This window comes from Nymphaea colorata, unplaced genomic scaffold, assembly GCF_008831285.2.
Source record: "Nymphaea colorata isolate Beijing-Zhang1983 unplaced genomic scaffold, ASM883128v2 scaffold0535, whole genome shotgun sequence".
In the NCBI taxonomy this organism is placed as follows: domain Eukaryota; kingdom Viridiplantae; phylum Streptophyta; class Magnoliopsida; order Nymphaeales; family Nymphaeaceae; genus Nymphaea; species Nymphaea colorata.
Genome location: NW_022205041.1, coordinates 136 through 17,038, shown reverse-complemented (window position 1 = coordinate 17,038; position 16,903 = coordinate 136). Strand labels below are relative to the sequence as shown.

Genomic DNA, 16,903 nt, shown 5'->3' with positions numbered 1-16,903 from the left:
TTTTGGCATTTTCAGCTACGTTGCTGCATAGTATTTCGACCTGAGCGGTGTCATCACTGTGCTGATTTGCGGAGTGGTGCTGGCGCATTACAACTTCTACAACTTGACAGTTGGAGGCATGCACGCTACTGCTATTACTTTCCAGTCCATTTCTTTCATTGCCGAAGCGATAGTCTTCGTCTACCTGGGGGTTTCAACCATCTACTACCTCACCACTGAAGTCATTTCTCTCACCTTCATCGCATTAGAGCTTCTGATTTGCATCATATCTCGCTTAACTGCCATCTTTGGACTCTCCATGCTGTTCAAGCTTTGCTACAAAGATAAGTGGACCGTTTCCAATAGCGAACTGTCTATTGTTTCAATCGCTGGCACCATCAGAGGATCAGTTGCTTTTGCCCTCATTCTAACCATTTAAAGTAACGAGTAAAACAGTGATTAAGTGTCAGTCATCAAGAGTACAACTCTTATTATGGTCTGTATGACCACTATCATTTTGGGTGCACTGATGCCTAAGTTCATTAAGTTCTTCCTTGGAGGCGGTGCCAAGGCTCCGTCTCACTTAGAAGCAGACTCACTTCAAACAGATGAATCCATCAAAAGAGAAGCATAGTAGGCGCTGTTGGAAGGAGGTTAGTCAGTGCATGAGGTCTAAAAGAAAAAGAACAAAAAGCCAGGATTCTTCAAATACTCAGATGAGAACTATTGGCGTCCTTTCCTTATATGGAAATACGCTGAGCGGAAGGAAGAGATTAACAAATATAAAAAAATGATGAAGTATAACAGTCGAGGTTAATACTAAGGCGGCAATTTTAACGCTCTTGTTATGAGAAACGCCGACGAGACTAAGCTAGATGAGTTCGTCAACGAAGTCTAACGTAAGGACAAAGAGAAGAAACCTGCAAACCACCACAAGGTATCTGAACTTTAAGCTGAGGATGAATAGGTTTGAAAATGATATTCTATCGCTTATATAGCCGCTTCACTTCTCACAGAAATGGACCACTTTAATCCTTCGAGAGCATATAATGAAAACCTCCATTTAAATCAATATAAATATTTGCATTCATGGATCCAAACGCCTACGAAAAGAAAATGGCCGAGGAGGCTCAAAGACAGTAATGATTCCGTTTATTCAGAGAGGCCGAAGAGCAAAGACAAGCCATTTTGGCTCAGCTGCTGACTCCTGAGGCCAAGGAGAGATGTACATTTGGGGGAATGTAGTGATGAAGATTAAAACTGTCAAGCCTGAGAAGGCTGTTGGCATCGAGAATTCCATCATCAACGCTGCCAGAAACGGCGTCCTCAAAAACAGAGTAACTGAGGCATAGTTGGTGAGTCTTCTGGAAAAGGATAGCGCCAGTCGAGCGTAGCAAAAAGTTACGGTAAAGAATCGCTAAATCAGTTCAAGAGAAGAGGAATCGATGATTAAACCCCAACCCAACCCCAACCCAACCCCAAAACCCCAACCCCAACCCCAACAACCCAACCCCAACCCCAACCATGGATCGTATGTTCAGGGATAGATCTATTTCACTTGTGTTATTTGATTTGGTAATTGGTTTCGATAGACAGATAGGTATAAATTATCTAAAAATTAGATTAAATTGTTTCTATATTAATGATCAAATTGTTTCTTTGGCAATTTTTGCAAGTGTGTTGTCGGTTGCGAAGTATAATCGGACTGTTTTGTTACAAAAACGGTGCGTTTTGACTATGCCTTTGAATTTCTTCTTTTGAAATGGAATCAAACTAGTTCTATAATATTCTAAATCAATGGAAAATCTTGACAGAAAGGATAACAGGCTGCTCAGCTCCCTCACCGACCTCAAGCTTGAAAGCATCAAAAACTAAGTCCCCCTTGAAGAAGTACTTATCCTCCTATGTTCAGGGTAAAAGAAAGACAAGAAAAATGGGCGCATTGAGAGCCATCTATGACAACGAAATCTATGAGAATTTCATATAAATCATCCAAAAAAAGACCATCAACGACAAGGCACTCATCCTCAAAAGCTTAAAGACCCATTTCACCTTTTCCTCACTCATCGAGGATAAAGAAATTAAGGAGCTGCTGCTCGAAAAATTCAAGCTCTGCAAGGTCAATGAAGGACAATACCTCATGAAGCAAAATAGCATGGCCAGCTCTTTTTTCATCCTGCATGAGGGCAAACTAGTCGTCTAGATAAACGGAGTCTCCAAGAGATGCATTGAGCCTGGAGAAGGATTCGGATAACTGGCCCTACTTTATTCCGCGCCAAGATCAGCTTCAATCAAAGCCCTAAAACCATCATTTTTGTGGTTCATCGATCGCGAGACCTTTAGAAATGCCGTTTCCTCCATGATCACCAAAAATTACAAGGAAAATAGAAGCTTCATTGAAAAGAACCAATTTTTCAGTAAAAATCAATAATTTAGAATACTTGACTCCAAGTCAAAAGGACAAGCTTGCATCCATCGCTCTCAACCAAAGATTTGAGAAGAACAGCGATATTTGCAAGGAGGGAGAACTGGCTGCCTCCATGTACATCCTAAATCAGGAAAACTTGGAAGGTTCAAGGGCGGTGACTTCCAGGGGCATATCCTGAAAGGGGATTCCTTTGAGGAGTATGCTAGTTTGACAAAAGGTAGCGTTAGAAGAGAAACTGTTCGGGTGGTTGAAGATGCTGAGGTGATGGCCTTGGGGTTGAGGACATCTAAAATGCTCTCGGAAGAAGCTTGCCCCTCATCATTATGAGGAATGAAGCAAGAGCCACCCTGAAGGGCTCAAAATATTTCGAGAAACTGAGTGAGTAATACATCGAGAGGGCTATCGATTGCTTCAAGATCAAGAACGTGAAGCAGGGCGAACTCTTGGTGAGAAAATAGGACCTCTGCAGAAACTCCATCTTCTTCATCGCTGAGGGTCAGTACATCATCTCAGACCAGTCAAAGAATGCCAAATTTACGGAGAATCTGCTCTGGCTGACCCAACTGACAACTACAAATGCGAGATTAGAATGAAAGATAATGGTAAGGTTGCATGGGCCACTCTCAACGAAGTTATCAAGTCCTTTGGATGCTCCTATGCCGATGCCGTCGCCAACAGCGTATCGATCCTGAAGGCGATGGAGGCTCAGAAGAACAATAGGACCAATTTGAACGAAATATCTAAAAACTTGAAACTAGAATAGTTTTAAGTGATGAAGAACTGGGAGAAGGCCAGTTGGAAACGTCTTCTTGGTTGGCGACGCCCCAAGCAAAACTTTTACGCATTGAATGCATTTCTAAATACGAGACCATCAAGACCAAGCTTGAAAAGCATTTGGCCAACGAAAAATGTGCCCTAAACGCCATCACCTCTCCCTTCGTCATGGAGTTCATCCGCTCCTACAAGGACGAACACTACATCTACTTCTTGACTGAATTCATCAACGGAATGGAGCTCTTCGATGCCATCAGAGTGATCGGCCTGCTTAACGCCGAGCAGACCATGTTCTATGGAGCTCAACTGCTTCACATCATTGAGACCTTCCACGAGAAGTCCTTCATCTACAGGGATCTCAAGCCTGAAAACGTCATGGTGTGCGCTGACGGTATCTAAAGCTTATTGACTTGGGAACCTGCAAAAAATTAAATGGGACTGAAAAAACCTTCACCATGATTGGAACACCCAACTATATGGCTCCTGAAACCCTTGCAGGTAAGGGATACTCCTTCCCCGTTGATCTTTGGTCACTAGGTATCGTCTCTACGAATTCATGGCAGGATTCGTGCCGTTCGGAGAAGATGCCGAGGATCCGCTTCAGATCTACCAATAGATCTTGAAAAATCCTTTGAAATTCCCCAAACACATGAAAGATCCCAATGTTAAAACTTGATCACCTTGCTCTTGAACAAAAACCCCGAATCCCGTTTGGGCGGATCATTCCTAAATCTGAAAAAGCATGCAGCTTTTGAGAAGATTTCATGGGTACATTTTAGCTTATTTAGATGGATTTAATCAGTAAAAAAATGAAGCCCTGCTTCATGGTGCCTCCGGAGAAGCTTGTGGACCTCTAAAAATTGAAATCTAAGTCAAAGCCATTGAAGTCCGCGCTCAAGATTCCAACAAAAGCCGTCGTTAATCGCAAGGATCTTCCTGCCGATTGGGATGAGGTTTTCTGATAGTGTGATTTAGCTACTCTTTTTATCAATTCTGTATTTAAAGGCTGGTTTGCGCATTCTTCTTTCTTCCATGTTCCCCTAAAAGATTATAAAGAAACACAAATTTTGCTATATGAGGTTCAAAAGTCATGAACTTTGGATGATTATAAAATAAATAGACAAGTTATTAACTTATCTTCAGGATTATTGCCTTTCTTGGGGCATGCTGATATATAAAGACTCTTATAACTGATTTAAATAATAAAATTCGAGAAGTCAGCTAGCCAAAATTCATTGAGAAAAATGTGTTTCACGATTAAATCTCACTGAGGATTTATAATCTGGCGTCGTAAGTGATAAAATGGTCATTGGGGGTCCATAATAAAAACGTTTTTTTCTTTGAAAAATATGGTGAGGATTTGAAGTAAATTGAGGGCGTAAGTGAAAAATCTCGAGAATGATGTTTATTGAGCTCTCATTTGATCTTCCACATACATCTTTTTATGTTAACCTTGATTTTTGTTATAATATATATTAAAAATAATGTACTTTCCCTTTCTACAAAACGATTTTAACTCTTACTACTACTACCACGTCAATACTTACGAAGTGGAACCGCAGTCATCAGAAAAACCCATTGAATGCATTCAATAACCCCCATCACCCACTGAGGTCCCCAAAATAGAATAAAAAGATGCTGAAGATATTGAATCATAGATTATGGAGAATATTTCCATCACGATCAAAGATTTGAAGGAGGCTGGATATGAAAAGAAGAAACAACCGTGGTCCTCCGAGGAAGATTACAAACTGATGTCCCTGGTGAGCAAAAGGATGCGATGGACGCAGATTGCCGAATAGATGGACGGAAGAAGCGTCAAAATGTGCTATTCCAGGTTCAAACGCCTCGAGAACAAGAAAGATGATAAGCGAGGTTTCTGGTCCGAGGAGGAAGATAAGCTCTTGATTCAGTTAGTCACTAACTACGGACTCAATTGGAAGGAGCTCAGCATATACTTCGAAAGTAAATCAATCATCATTTAGATCGCAAACCCAAGCAATTGAGGTAAAGATACGTCAATGCACTCATGCCTAATATTAGCAAATAGCCGTGGACTCTCGAGTAGGATTTGAAGCTCATCGAACTATATAATATGTTTGGAAAAAAATGGAAAAGCATAGCCGAGTAACTCTACAATCGAAGCTAAAACCAGGTCAAGAATCGTTTCTATGGCAGGATACTACCCCTGGAGCTTCGCAAATCCAAAAACAGTCGCTGAGTTTTATGATTTAAATACAAAGTTTTTTATCGAACAAATGAATGTATGTGTCCAGGCCTTAACAAAAGAACTATAGAAAATTAATGGGACCCTTACGACACTTTACGACAATAGATTTCCGCTTTGGAGTTTCTCAATTTTCCTTAATATTGAATTCAAATGTTGAATAAAATGTATTGGACTTTTTAGACCAAATGAGAAGAAACAGGCGATGGCCCTAATGGACCTTTGAAAAAGGAGGCATTATTTAGAAAGTTTACAATATTTCAGTAATGATCCATATTGCATTTATCAACATATTAGAGCCTTCCTGGAAGACTGAAAAAAGGTCGGGGCGAGTTAGATATAAGCTGATCATCCATAATAAGTATTAATTTAATCAACAAACACGCCAAGCATCAAGAAAACCCCGTTCGAAGTGCACAGATGATGAATAATAATACGCTCATAATAAATTGAGTCCTTTACCAGAGGCCACAGATAGCTTACTGCACCAAAATTACTGATTTTTCATAAGAAAAAATAGTAAAAACACAGATAGAAATGAAGAAATCATGGCATTTTTTGGGGATGGTCGGTCAATTTGAGCTTTAGAGATAAAATGTGACTAGTTTTTTTGCATTTTTGCTTGTTTTTTAGATAACTAATGCCCTCGTACTACTTTTTCAGTATATTGCGTATGGCCGACATGTTAAAATCTCCTTTCTTGTCATGAATTCGAGTCGATACGACTACATAGGGCTGTTCGATGGAGGCAACTGACTGTTTATCCCTGCGGATTTAATCGAGGTTTATTTTAGGTTTTTCTTTGTTTTCTTCAAACGAGGAACGAATAACTGTTAGTAATAGTTTCATTTTGTTCAAATAATCGAGAGTGTCTGCTTCATTAAGCAATTTTATGTCGATTTCATCATCTTTGCAAAGGATGGGTTCGGTCTTCTTTTTCAAAGGAAGCACTTCATTCGAATACATGAGTTAATGCTCAGTTAGGACCATCGTTTTGAAGTTTCTAGGATGTAAATGGCTCCGCGGTTACCCTCGAAAGATCTAATTTTATTGCTTGCTCATTGATTATCGAGTCTTTGCCACCTTCGGCAGCCGGACATTTTGCTTCTTCGTTGGCTTGCCGTCTTATTTCTAGGCTTATATTTAGTATTTCTCCTTGAGGAAGGTCCAGGGACTTATTTATTGGCCTTTCATCGCATTAATATTATAACATGCCATATTGAAAATCATTAATCACTCATTAATTCATTACTAAGCATGGGCATCATAGATAGATAAACTCTTTGATGATGGGTGTAAAAATCATTATTAAAGCAAACTTTGGACTAATTTTTAGTTAGCTGTAGTTATCTTTCCTCGATAGACGGATGTCTGAGGCCGCCTCTCTGAATTAGGCCCCTATCTTCCACTTTATTTGGCGGTTTTAATGGGCCTGGTTGATGTCTTGATGATATCTTCGCTCTCTTAATCGCGGTTTCCTATCACTCTTGCAGTTTTTGAATATTTTCGGTCATGCTGGTGGTAGAATCCGTCAAACGCTCTTCCTCTTTTTGAGGCATCACGTGATGAAAAAGACGTATCCTCTTTGGCAATCGCAGTAGTTGATGAATGTGGCTCTTTGCTCGATCCTACTACCTGGTTCGTGGCTATTTCAGTATAGACTGTCCCAACTTTAGGCTGCAAATAAGGAATACTTGAGGTTTGTCTGCTATGGTTATTATTGAAAAGGTCGTTTCTTTTCATGAACTGCTCAGCATCGACCTCAATCAGTGACCCGTTCATTGAAATTCTTGATAAATTGACAGTTTTCATGACTGCTGAAGCGAATGCTTATCCTCTTGCTGATCTAATCCTTTGGTTTTCATTGTAATTGCGCTAAAGAGGGTGTATGTTATCTATATTATCTTTCACCTTGAAGTTTAGAGATTTTTGTCGATCGAATTTTGTTTGATTTGGTGGGATATCTTATATTTCCTAAATGTCTGACTGGATCTTGAAACTTAATCATATTGATTATACGCTGTTTGAGGAGGATAGTTTCTTTTGAGATGATTTGAAGACTCAAAAAGGATGAGTTCCCCATCATTGTCAAAGTTGAATTTAAAATTTTCACCCTTTTTCATGTGGCTTTATAGAAGTTTTTCCTTTGATGCTTGACGATCTTATCTCTTGATTACGATATTGATACCTATTTCTTGAAGACTTAGTTTTAAAGTTTCTATTCATACTCTGCCAGCATCTTCAACCTTTTCTTTTCTCTCATTCTTTCCTACTCATTCTCGATCCGTTGCTTGACTCGATCAATAACGATCCTATTATGATTGTTTTCATCTAATTTGACGAACCGATTTTATTTCTGTTTCGGAGAATTGTCCAAAGGCAAGTTAAAATCGGATAGATTGTGGTTATTTCTGTTCCTTTTCTTGGAGGAGTAAAACTCTAAATCTCATTTATCGTACTTTGATGTGTGGATTTCAAAGCTGGTGAGGTCTTAGTGAATGATTTAGTTTGATGGGTGACAGAATGAGATTTGATTGCCAAATTATCTTTCGGTATGCTTTCAGGTATATTGTCCTTTTTGAACCCAATCCTTGCATACTTTTTGTGATTTTCGGTTTGATATCCGCCATGAATGACCATCTATTCGTAGTTAGATGAAGATTGTTTGCTAGTAAAAGGCGGAACTTTTTCTTTATTGATGAACTGATCATGCAAGGCGTCTTTTCCTTGTTTTATTATGTGTCTAACCACTTCAGCGACTATATTTGCAGTGCTCATTGTGATTTATGAATGAATTAATTATATTTTATTGTTAATCAATAATAACAGTCAGATGATTTATTTATATCAAAGGTCCTCTTTACCATATTTGGACTCTTCTCTCTTGTAATATTATATTTATTGCAAGTATAGGCTATAGAAAGTTAATCGATTATATTTTTATCTAGATTGAATGCAATAAGTATAGATGAACGATGAGCAGACCCTCAGAGCCATGACTGATAGACATAGCACTGGGTAATTTCTCATGCTGCTTAAGGGGGTAGTGCTTGGCTACCTAGGCATTCCGTTCAGCCATGCCAAGATATCAGGACTATTAGAGATGATGGATGTCTATTATGACTGGATTGAGATGGGAACCCTGAGCAGAACGAATGCCATCCACATCTTCATAAGTTCGCTCAAAAAGATTTAAAGCTAGCACAACAGGAGCCGGCATAGCAAAGACTACGATCACAGCATTTTGAAGTACCAAGATTTAGTGCAGGGCCTTGTGGAGAGAACAATGGAGGACGAAAACTACTTCATGAATGCGTAGAGAGCATACAACCCAAAGGAAAGCATCTTGATGAGTCTTAATTTCACCTAAAATTAGTGTACTATTTGCTCATAAATAATGCAGCCAGAACAGGTTATTATCCTGGACTGTACACACGTCTACCATTTCTAGTGTCTCTACTAGCACGTCAAGAATAGCATTGAGAATGGGCAGGGAGTCGTCAAATGCCCCAGCTAATACTGTGGGATTGAGTTAGCACACGAAGAACTATCGAACTTTATGACCCCAGAGTTGCATAAGAAGCATGAGGACTTCATGATGAATCAATATGTGGAGCGGAATGGAGATAATACATCGTGGTGTCCGACTCCTGATTGCAACTTTCTATTCGAATACGATCCCTCAGTCAGTGACTTCTCCTGCCGCAAATGCCACAAGCAATACTGTCTAAAATGCCGATGTGACTTCCACCAAAACATGACTTGCGCAGAATACCGTTAATACACGGGCATGAGCTCTGAGGATCAATCTTTCGTGAAATTCGCAAGAGGAGCCAGGTTCAAGCAATGCCCAAGATGCAAATTCTGGGTGGAGAAGAACTTGGGATGCGCCACTATGAAATGCAGATGCAGTCAAGAGTTTTGCTACGAGTGCGGAGGAGTGACATGTCCTCATGGCGTCTGCTCCAAAAATAATAATGGATTGTAAAGGCTCGCAAATAGGAGGACATGAATGATCGTTATTTATCATCTTAAGTCATATATTCTAGAACTGAGTGAAACAAAGCTTTCAAAGCATATTTTTTTCATATTTGACCGCATGCGTGATGGCGATCCTGTTGCCAAGTATGGCTTATTTTCGTCATAGCAGGTGGAGAGATTGTTGACGCTAATATTTTTTTGGCGCCATCACCAGCCTAAACATTTGCACTCCTTATATTATTTTAGCCAATCATATTTTAGCGTTGATTTGTATAGGATAGGTGGGACTATAAACACGATGGAATTTTGATAATATTTAACACACGATGGCTAGAACTAAACAAACCGCAAGAAAGTCAACTGCCCAGAAGGTCCCCAGAAAGCAGCTGGTTGCCCAGAAGATCGCCAGGAAGAGCGCTCCCGTCACCACCGGCGTCAAGAAGCCCCACCGCTTCAAACCCGGAACAGTTGCCCTCAGAGAAATCAGGAAGTACCAGAAGTCAACTGACCTCCTCATCAGAAAGCTCCCCTTCCAGAGACTCGTCCGTGAGATCGCCCACGAGTTCAAGCAAGAGCTCAGGTTCCAGAGCTCCGCCGTGCTTGCCCTCCAGGAAGCCGCTGAGGCCTACCTCGTTTCCCTCTTCGAGGACACCAACCTCTGCGCCATCCATGCCAAGAGAGTCACCATCATGACCAGAGACCTCCAACTCGCCAAGAGAATCAGAGGAGACAGGTTCTGATTGATTTGCAGCCTTACAGTTATACTCAATCCCCTATTATCAATTCAAATTCAAAAAGATTTTGGAGGGAAGATCACATCAACATCTCCTCTTTTACAAAGGAATGAACCCATCTTTGAATGAATAAGAGCCTTCAAGATTAAAATTTATCTACAACATATACAAGCTGGCCCAAGTTTCACTTTAGCTCGTCTATCTTTGACATTTTAGACTAGCCGCCTATTTTAACAGCTAGTGATATGATACTTTTTTCGAAATCCACCAGCATTCCCTGCTTTACTTACTTTCCTTCGTTGGCTTTCACTTTTTCCTTCAGCTCGTCAGCAGTCTTTTTGATGAGCTTATCGCTTATTCCAAAGTATCTCATGGTATTCAGAATGTAAAAATCCTGAAAGAATGGGTCAAGCTTGACTTTATTCATATACTCGGCGTCTTTCTTGATACAGGACTGAAAAACTCTGTCATTGAGATTGAGGTTCCAGGCGAAATATACGAATCCTGCAAGGTAAACCCCCGCTGCAAAGACCTACATGAATGAACGCGTACAGCTTTGTATAGTCCGCCGATCGATTTCATTTTGGAAAGAGTCAATCTTTGGCCAGCTTCCCTGTCAATCTTTACCCTCTCCTCGACGGTTCTGAAGCTTCGATATGCAAAATAGCTGAGCATGGTGACTCCAGTGAAACAGTAGCCTCCAAATATGACGACTGTGCTGGTTGGATTCGTCTCTGCTTCGATCAGATTGCTCATGAACTATAATTAATTGACGCAAATTTGAGAAAATAAAAAGAAAGGCAATAAAAATCAGGGATTTTGATGTGCTTTGGTGATGAAGTCTTTATGACAAGCGTATGTTTTCTTCTTTCTTATCTAATGGTCTTTCTAAAGCTGAAAATCTCTCTAAAGATAGTCATTGTAGCCAGTGTTGATATTGTATAAGTAGTGAAATCCCTCTATCTTGTAATTCCTGCCACATGAAAGCTCAAGCAAAGGAAAATACAGTGCCATATCTGAAGCTATTTCATAAAACTACCCATTTTCATCTCTCAAGTCTTATTATTTGATTGAATTAAGAAGCGTTCTTCTGAATGATCTTAATTGCGAAAATCTCATAGGAACTATTCGATACATATTTCTTTCTTTTTATTCTTCGGAATACTTTTCTGTAAAGCCACTGACTATCTTTCTGCCTTGTTGGTCGTAGTAGTAAAAGTTGGAGTAAATAACTCCAGCACTGAGTCTTTGATACTCTGCATTGAATATTTTGAAGACATTCCTGCCGATAAGTTCATCATCTCCATCGATACTCATCACGATTGAGTCCTGACTGCAGTATCTATTTGCCGTTGTGAATATATTATACAAAGCTCCTTTGTGCTATTGATTGTTTATGAAGATATAGCGATCTTTTGGTATGGAGTAAAATTACAAGTATTTATTAAACATAAGCTAGCTGTTATCTTCAGAGGCATCGTTGATGATGATTACGAAGTAATTGGAGTAATTTTGAGTGAATATTGAGTTGAGATTGAGTTATACCCTAAAGTTATGATTGTTATTGTAGCTAGGCGTAATGACACAAATCGGCAGCTATTCCTGGATACTTTCAAGATCATATTGTCGTCTAGCCTTCTAGTATTAGAGTGGGAACAGCGCGGACTTGTATGCAAGTAGGCTTTAGTCGATTTCTAAGTTGAACATGCTCATGTAGAGGCCCTCGTTCACTTGTGGATTGGCAACCATTCCGATCCTTCCCTTTAAGAAATCACTCCTTTTCAGCTGCTATTCTTTCGAGTATGCAAACTATCCGAATCTTTATCTCACATATTTTACCTCTGATGGTTGGCATTCATCTTAAGAGTGTCTATGATGCTTATCGTGCCATCTTCTATCTTCATCTTTCCTTCTTTTTGCTTCAAAAATTAGAACTACTGACTCTAAAGGAGTTTAGATTCCTATGATTAATGCTTAGTTTAGGCAAGACCCTATAAGTTTTGTGGAATCGGCTATGTTATGAGCTTGTTGCTATTTTTGGTAAATTATTATATTTTCTAACTATTAATTTGTTAATTCCTCAAAGATGAAGCATCATTATTGCGCTATTTTTTATCCGCAGCTTTCAAAGTCTTTGATGAGTCAGTACCATAGTGGATGATGTAATTTGGCCACTGAATTGGCTGATAGATCAAAACAAATAAAATAAGGAGCAAAAGTGAGACAAATATAGCAGTCAGGGCCTTTTTAAGCACGTATTTGGTGAGAACTGAAGGATATGGCTTAGCCAATTGTGGCTGGTATGTTGCTAGCTGCATCTGTTCTTCTTAATCGTTCACTGTTTCCTTCATATGACTTATAATTTATGATATTCAGTAAATTTAATCTCATATTTCCAAATATTAATGATCAACTTGTGCCATGATCATCAAGCCAATCCTTATCCCTTATATTTCAAAGCCATTCTGTACTCCTAAAATCCAATATCTTCCATATATTTCGGCAAGAACTTTCATAATAAATAAAGATGCATGGGTCATTAACCCAATTTAATAGTATTACTTTCTTGACGAAAATGCAATTAGCGGATTCTGAGTTAAAAAGTCTATGAAGAAATGCTTGGAGATCGATGTAATATTAATTAATTATTAAATAATATTGTGATTATTAGGAATGGTTAAGCACAACAACGTGATCCCCAACGTCCATCTGCGCAAGCACTGGCAGCGCAACGTCCGCGTCTGGCTCAACCAGGCCGGTCGCAAGCACAGAAGACTCGAAGCTCGCAGAGCCAGAGCCGCCGCCATCGCTCCACGCCCCCTCGACACCCTCCGTCCCTCAGTCCGCTGCCAGACCATCCGCTACAACCACAGACCCAGACTCGGAAAGGGATTCACCCTCGCAGAAATCAAGTCCGTCGGTCTCGGACTCCAGTTCGCCCGCTCCGTCGGCATCGCCATTGACCACCGTCGCAAGAACCGCAGCCAAGAAGGATTCGAAGCCAACAAGGCCAGACTCACTAACTACCTCAGCAAGCTGGTCCTCTATCCCAGACATGAATCCCACCTTGTCACCAAGGCCAAGACTGGCATCGTCAATGACACCCCCAAGGTACGCTTCCCATTTACTCAGGATCAACAGACTGTTGCTACTGCTCCAGTTGTCAACGTCTTGCCCACCCTCGTGAAGAGAGTGCGTTCCGTCAGCAAGCTCCAGCTCGAGAGTCTCCGCAAGTCCAGCGCCTACAGATCCATCCGCCAGGAGTGGAACAACCAGCGCAACGAGGGCAAGAGACAAAAGAAGGCCCGTGAAGCAGCTGAAAAGAACAACTGATTTCGTCCATTATTTAAACATTCCAAATATCCACCATCCCAATCCACTTAGAGTGTACCGAATGCAAACCCACTATACTGCGAATAAGCTACAGAATCAGGCATAGTAGTTGAGATGGCTCTTCTTCTTGGCCTGCACCTGCATGATTCCCTCCACGTAGTCCTCGTGCTCCAGGTAGCTGCCCCCTCTCCTCAGCGCGTTCATTCCTGCCTCCACGCACACCGCCTTCAACATGGCGCCATTGAAGTCCTCTGTCGACCTTGCTGCGTAAACTCAATTTTACCCAACTAAACGAAGTTGATTTCCTTGTGGTTCATCTTACGAGAGTGGATCTTCAGGATCTGTCCTCTGGCGTCCTCATTAGGTAAGGGGAACTCGATCTTACGATCCAGACGACCTGATCTCATGAGAGCGGGATCCAAGACATCGGGACGGTTGGTAGCGCAAATGACCTTGATGTCATCGTTGGGAGAAAAACTTCATCATTGAATTAGTTACCCATCGAGGTGGTTTAGCAGTTAAAGCATAGTACGCTGCACCTCTCTGTCTCCTGACTTATCGTTGTCGAAACGCTTGGTTCCGATGGCGTCGATTTCGTCGATGAAGATGATGGTGGGTGCCTTCTCTTTAGCAAGCGCAAAGGCATCGCGGACCATCTTTGGTCCATCACCGATGTACATTTGGACGAGGTTGGAGCCTGCCAGCTTCAGAAAGGTGGCCTTGGTCTGTCCTGCACAGGCACGCGCCATCATGGTCTTCCCTGTGCCAGGAGGACCGAACATCAGGCATCCCTTGGGAGGACGAATGCCGATGTTCTTGAACTTCTCCTTGTGAGTGATGGGAAGCACAATGGCTTCTCTCAGCTCTTAGATTTGCTTATCCAGACCACCAATATCAGTGTACTCTTCAGACGGCTTCTCTTCCAGCTCCATCGACCTCACTCGCGAATCGTACTCGGCAGGCAGCTTCTCCAAGAGGATGTATGAATCCTTGTTGACTCCCACCAGCTCTCCAGGTCTGAGCTCAGCCGAATCGACTAAGCCGGGGACGGGCAGGAAGATTGTGTTGCGGGTGCTGGTCTTGACGACGATGCATTTATCCTCTGGTTTCTCCTCGAGATCCATCTGGCCGTCAGCATCTACTTCTGGTTCGATGTCGAGAATTTCTACGACGTTGGAGACGAGCCAGGGGAGCTGCTTGTTCTGCTTGATCTTGGTGCGGTTGTCCTTGAGCGCCTCATCGACTTTTTTGGAGTCGTGCGTGATCTTGCTGGTCTCCAGCTTGTACTGCTTCATGTTGGCCTCGAACATCTTGATGCGGTTGCGGATCTCTTCATTCGTCAGGTGCGCCACCTGCTACAGGATCGTAGGGTCGCTCATATTTAAAAAATATTTAAATTATAGACAAAAGATAAAGTGGACTTTCCGGACACTGTTGGCAAATGGCCAAAGTCAGATTGGAAGTTTCCACATATATAGAGTTGCATATTGGCTTTTAGAGTAAAATAAGCTAATTAATGATCATCTGCGGTAGCGTTAGAGGTCTTCTGGCCTTACGTCGTTGAAATAGGGGTGCTTTAGTGCCTCCTTCATCGATATCCTGCGAGCAGGATCTAACTGCAGCATCTTCATGCAAAGGTCAAGAGCCACTTTGTCGAAATTCTTAAAGTAGACTTCGGGATTGACTCCCTTGAACTTGGGGAAGGTGGGCTTAAAGTCAGGCAGGTTGTGGACGTTCATCCACTGGGCGGGGGTGGGTGTCCCGTGGAACTGGAAGACTTTGAAGATCTGGTCAATTTAACTGTCGCCACAGAATAACGGCTTCTTTTCGACCAGTTAAGCGAAAATACATCCGACGGCCCAGATGTCCACTCCGAGACTGTACTGCTTCTGTCCGAGCAGGACTTCGGGAGCACGGTACCACAGGGTCTCGATTTCGTGAGTGAGGGTCTTGATGGGGAGACTGAAAGCGCGGGCGAGTCCGAAATCGGCAATTTTGAGCGTTCCTGCCTTGTCGATGAGGAGGTTTTGGGGCTTAAGGTCGCGGTGGATGATCCTGCGGGCGTGGCAGTAGTTGAGTCCGTTGCAGAGCTGGAAGAGGAAGAGCTTGACCTGGTAGGGAGTCATGCTCTGCTTGTGCTCTCCCATGTACTTCTTGAGGTCGTAGTCAACTAGCTAAAACACCAGGTTGAGCTTCTTCTCGGCAGGGACGTACACAACTTCGCGCAAACTAGGTAAATCGGAATGTACTGGACGATGTTGGGGTGTGGCTGCAGCTCCTTCAGGATCGCAATCTCACGCATAGCAGTAGATGGGACACCCTCATCTTCGTTCTCTAGCTTGATCTTCTTGATGGCGACGTAATCCTTGAGGAGTGAGTCGCGCGCCTTGAATACCACTCCGTAGGTGCCTTCTCCGAGGCGCTCACACTTCTCGTATCGGTCTTTGGCTTCAACGTTCATCTTAGCAACCAACGAATTATTATGAAAAAAGATCGTTAATTATCCGCAAATAAGTTAGATAGTTATCCATACATACCCCCGTATTGCAATTATAGAATGTTACAGAATAGCAATCACTGCAGCTTCTCCAGGTAGCGCTTGATGTCGTCCGTGGAGACGCGCTCCACCAGCTGTCGGTCGTTGGCGATCACCATCATCTCCACGTTGCTCTTGCTGATCTTCTCCTCCATTGTCTCCTTCAGAGCAGACAGGGCCAGCTTCTTCGCATCCTCCAGACTCATTTTCTACATCAATTAGTCCTTACCTCGTTGTACTTTTCGTTGAGGATGGACTGGATGCCTTCCTCGGCTGCTCCGATTCCCTTGGCCTTATACTCGATCATGGTGCCAGATGGGTCAGTCTGGTAGATGCAGGGCCCTCTCTCGTCGACTCCTGCGATGAGAAGCGCCACTCCGTAAGGGCGGGACATGGGTTTCTTGCGAGAAGAGGGGTCTCCCTCTCCGAAGTTGAGAGCGAGGTCGGAAATGGTCTGAGTGAGGGCCTTCACGGTGATGGGCTCCAGATAGGTATAGCGGTGGTTGAGCGCTTCCACTCTTCCGTGCTCGATGAGGGTGCGGGCGTCGGTGATGACTCCGCTGGCGGCGCAGCAGATGTGGGAGTCGATCTCAAAGATCTTCTCGATGGACTCGGGGACGATGAGGGTGGAGTTGAGTCTGCGTTCCACAGCGAGGACCACTCCTTCTGCGCACTTAATACCGATGGCAGAGGATCCCAGCTACATGGAATGTTGCGTACCTTGATGGCTTAGATGGCGTATTCGACTTGGAAGATGCGTCCTTCGGGTGAGAAGGTGTTGATGCCGCGATCGTAATCGCTCCTGAGTGGAAAATGGTTTACTTGGTGCTGAACATGTTGGACATTGCTCTAAAATTAAAAAATATTCAAATCTTATAAACTAAAATGAATCTAATATGTGCATATCTTCT

General features: G+C 42.3%; 3 protein-coding genes across 3 annotated transcripts; 2 read left to right on the top strand and 1 right to left on the bottom strand.

The window, feature by feature from the left end:
* Window positions 1-9,709: 9,709 nt before the first annotated feature.
* Window positions 9,710-10,129, top strand: LOC116245150 (uncharacterized). Its single transcript, XM_031616830.1, has one exon. It carries the CDS (start codon window positions 9,716-9,718, stop codon window positions 10,127-10,129), a length of 414 nt encoding a protein of 137 aa, XP_031472690.1. The 5' UTR covers window positions 9,710-9,715.
* Window positions 10,130-12,796: 2,667 nt separating this feature from the next.
* On the top strand, window positions 12,797-13,456 carry LOC116245143 (uncharacterized). Its single transcript, XM_031616825.1, has one exon. The coding sequence runs from the start codon at window positions 12,797-12,799 to the stop codon at window positions 13,454-13,456; it is 660 nt and encodes a 219-aa protein (XP_031472685.1).
* Window positions 13,457-13,552: 96 nt separating this feature from the next.
* On the bottom strand, window positions 13,553-16,692 carry LOC116245142 (uncharacterized; the record flags this gene model as incomplete). Its single annotated transcript, XM_050075496.1, is given in 7 exon segments — window positions 13,553-13,723; window positions 13,759-14,808; window positions 15,013-15,243; window positions 15,361-15,630; window positions 15,687-15,917; window positions 16,035-16,201; window positions 16,257-16,692. Coding segments are annotated over 7 exon segments (2,556 nt in total), but the record flags the coding sequence as incomplete, so codon positions are not given.
* Between the last annotated feature and the right edge of the window lie 211 nt (window positions 16,693-16,903).

Excerpts from the sequence above, each read along its gene's own strand:
- LOC116245143 (XM_031616825.1), top strand. The coding sequence starts at position 12,797 with ATGGTTAAGCACAACAACGTGATCCCCAACGTCCATCTGCGCAAGCAC.
- LOC116245150 (XM_031616830.1), top strand. The coding sequence starts at position 9,716 with ATGGCTAGAACTAAACAAACCGCAAGAAAGTCAACTGCCCAGAAGGTC.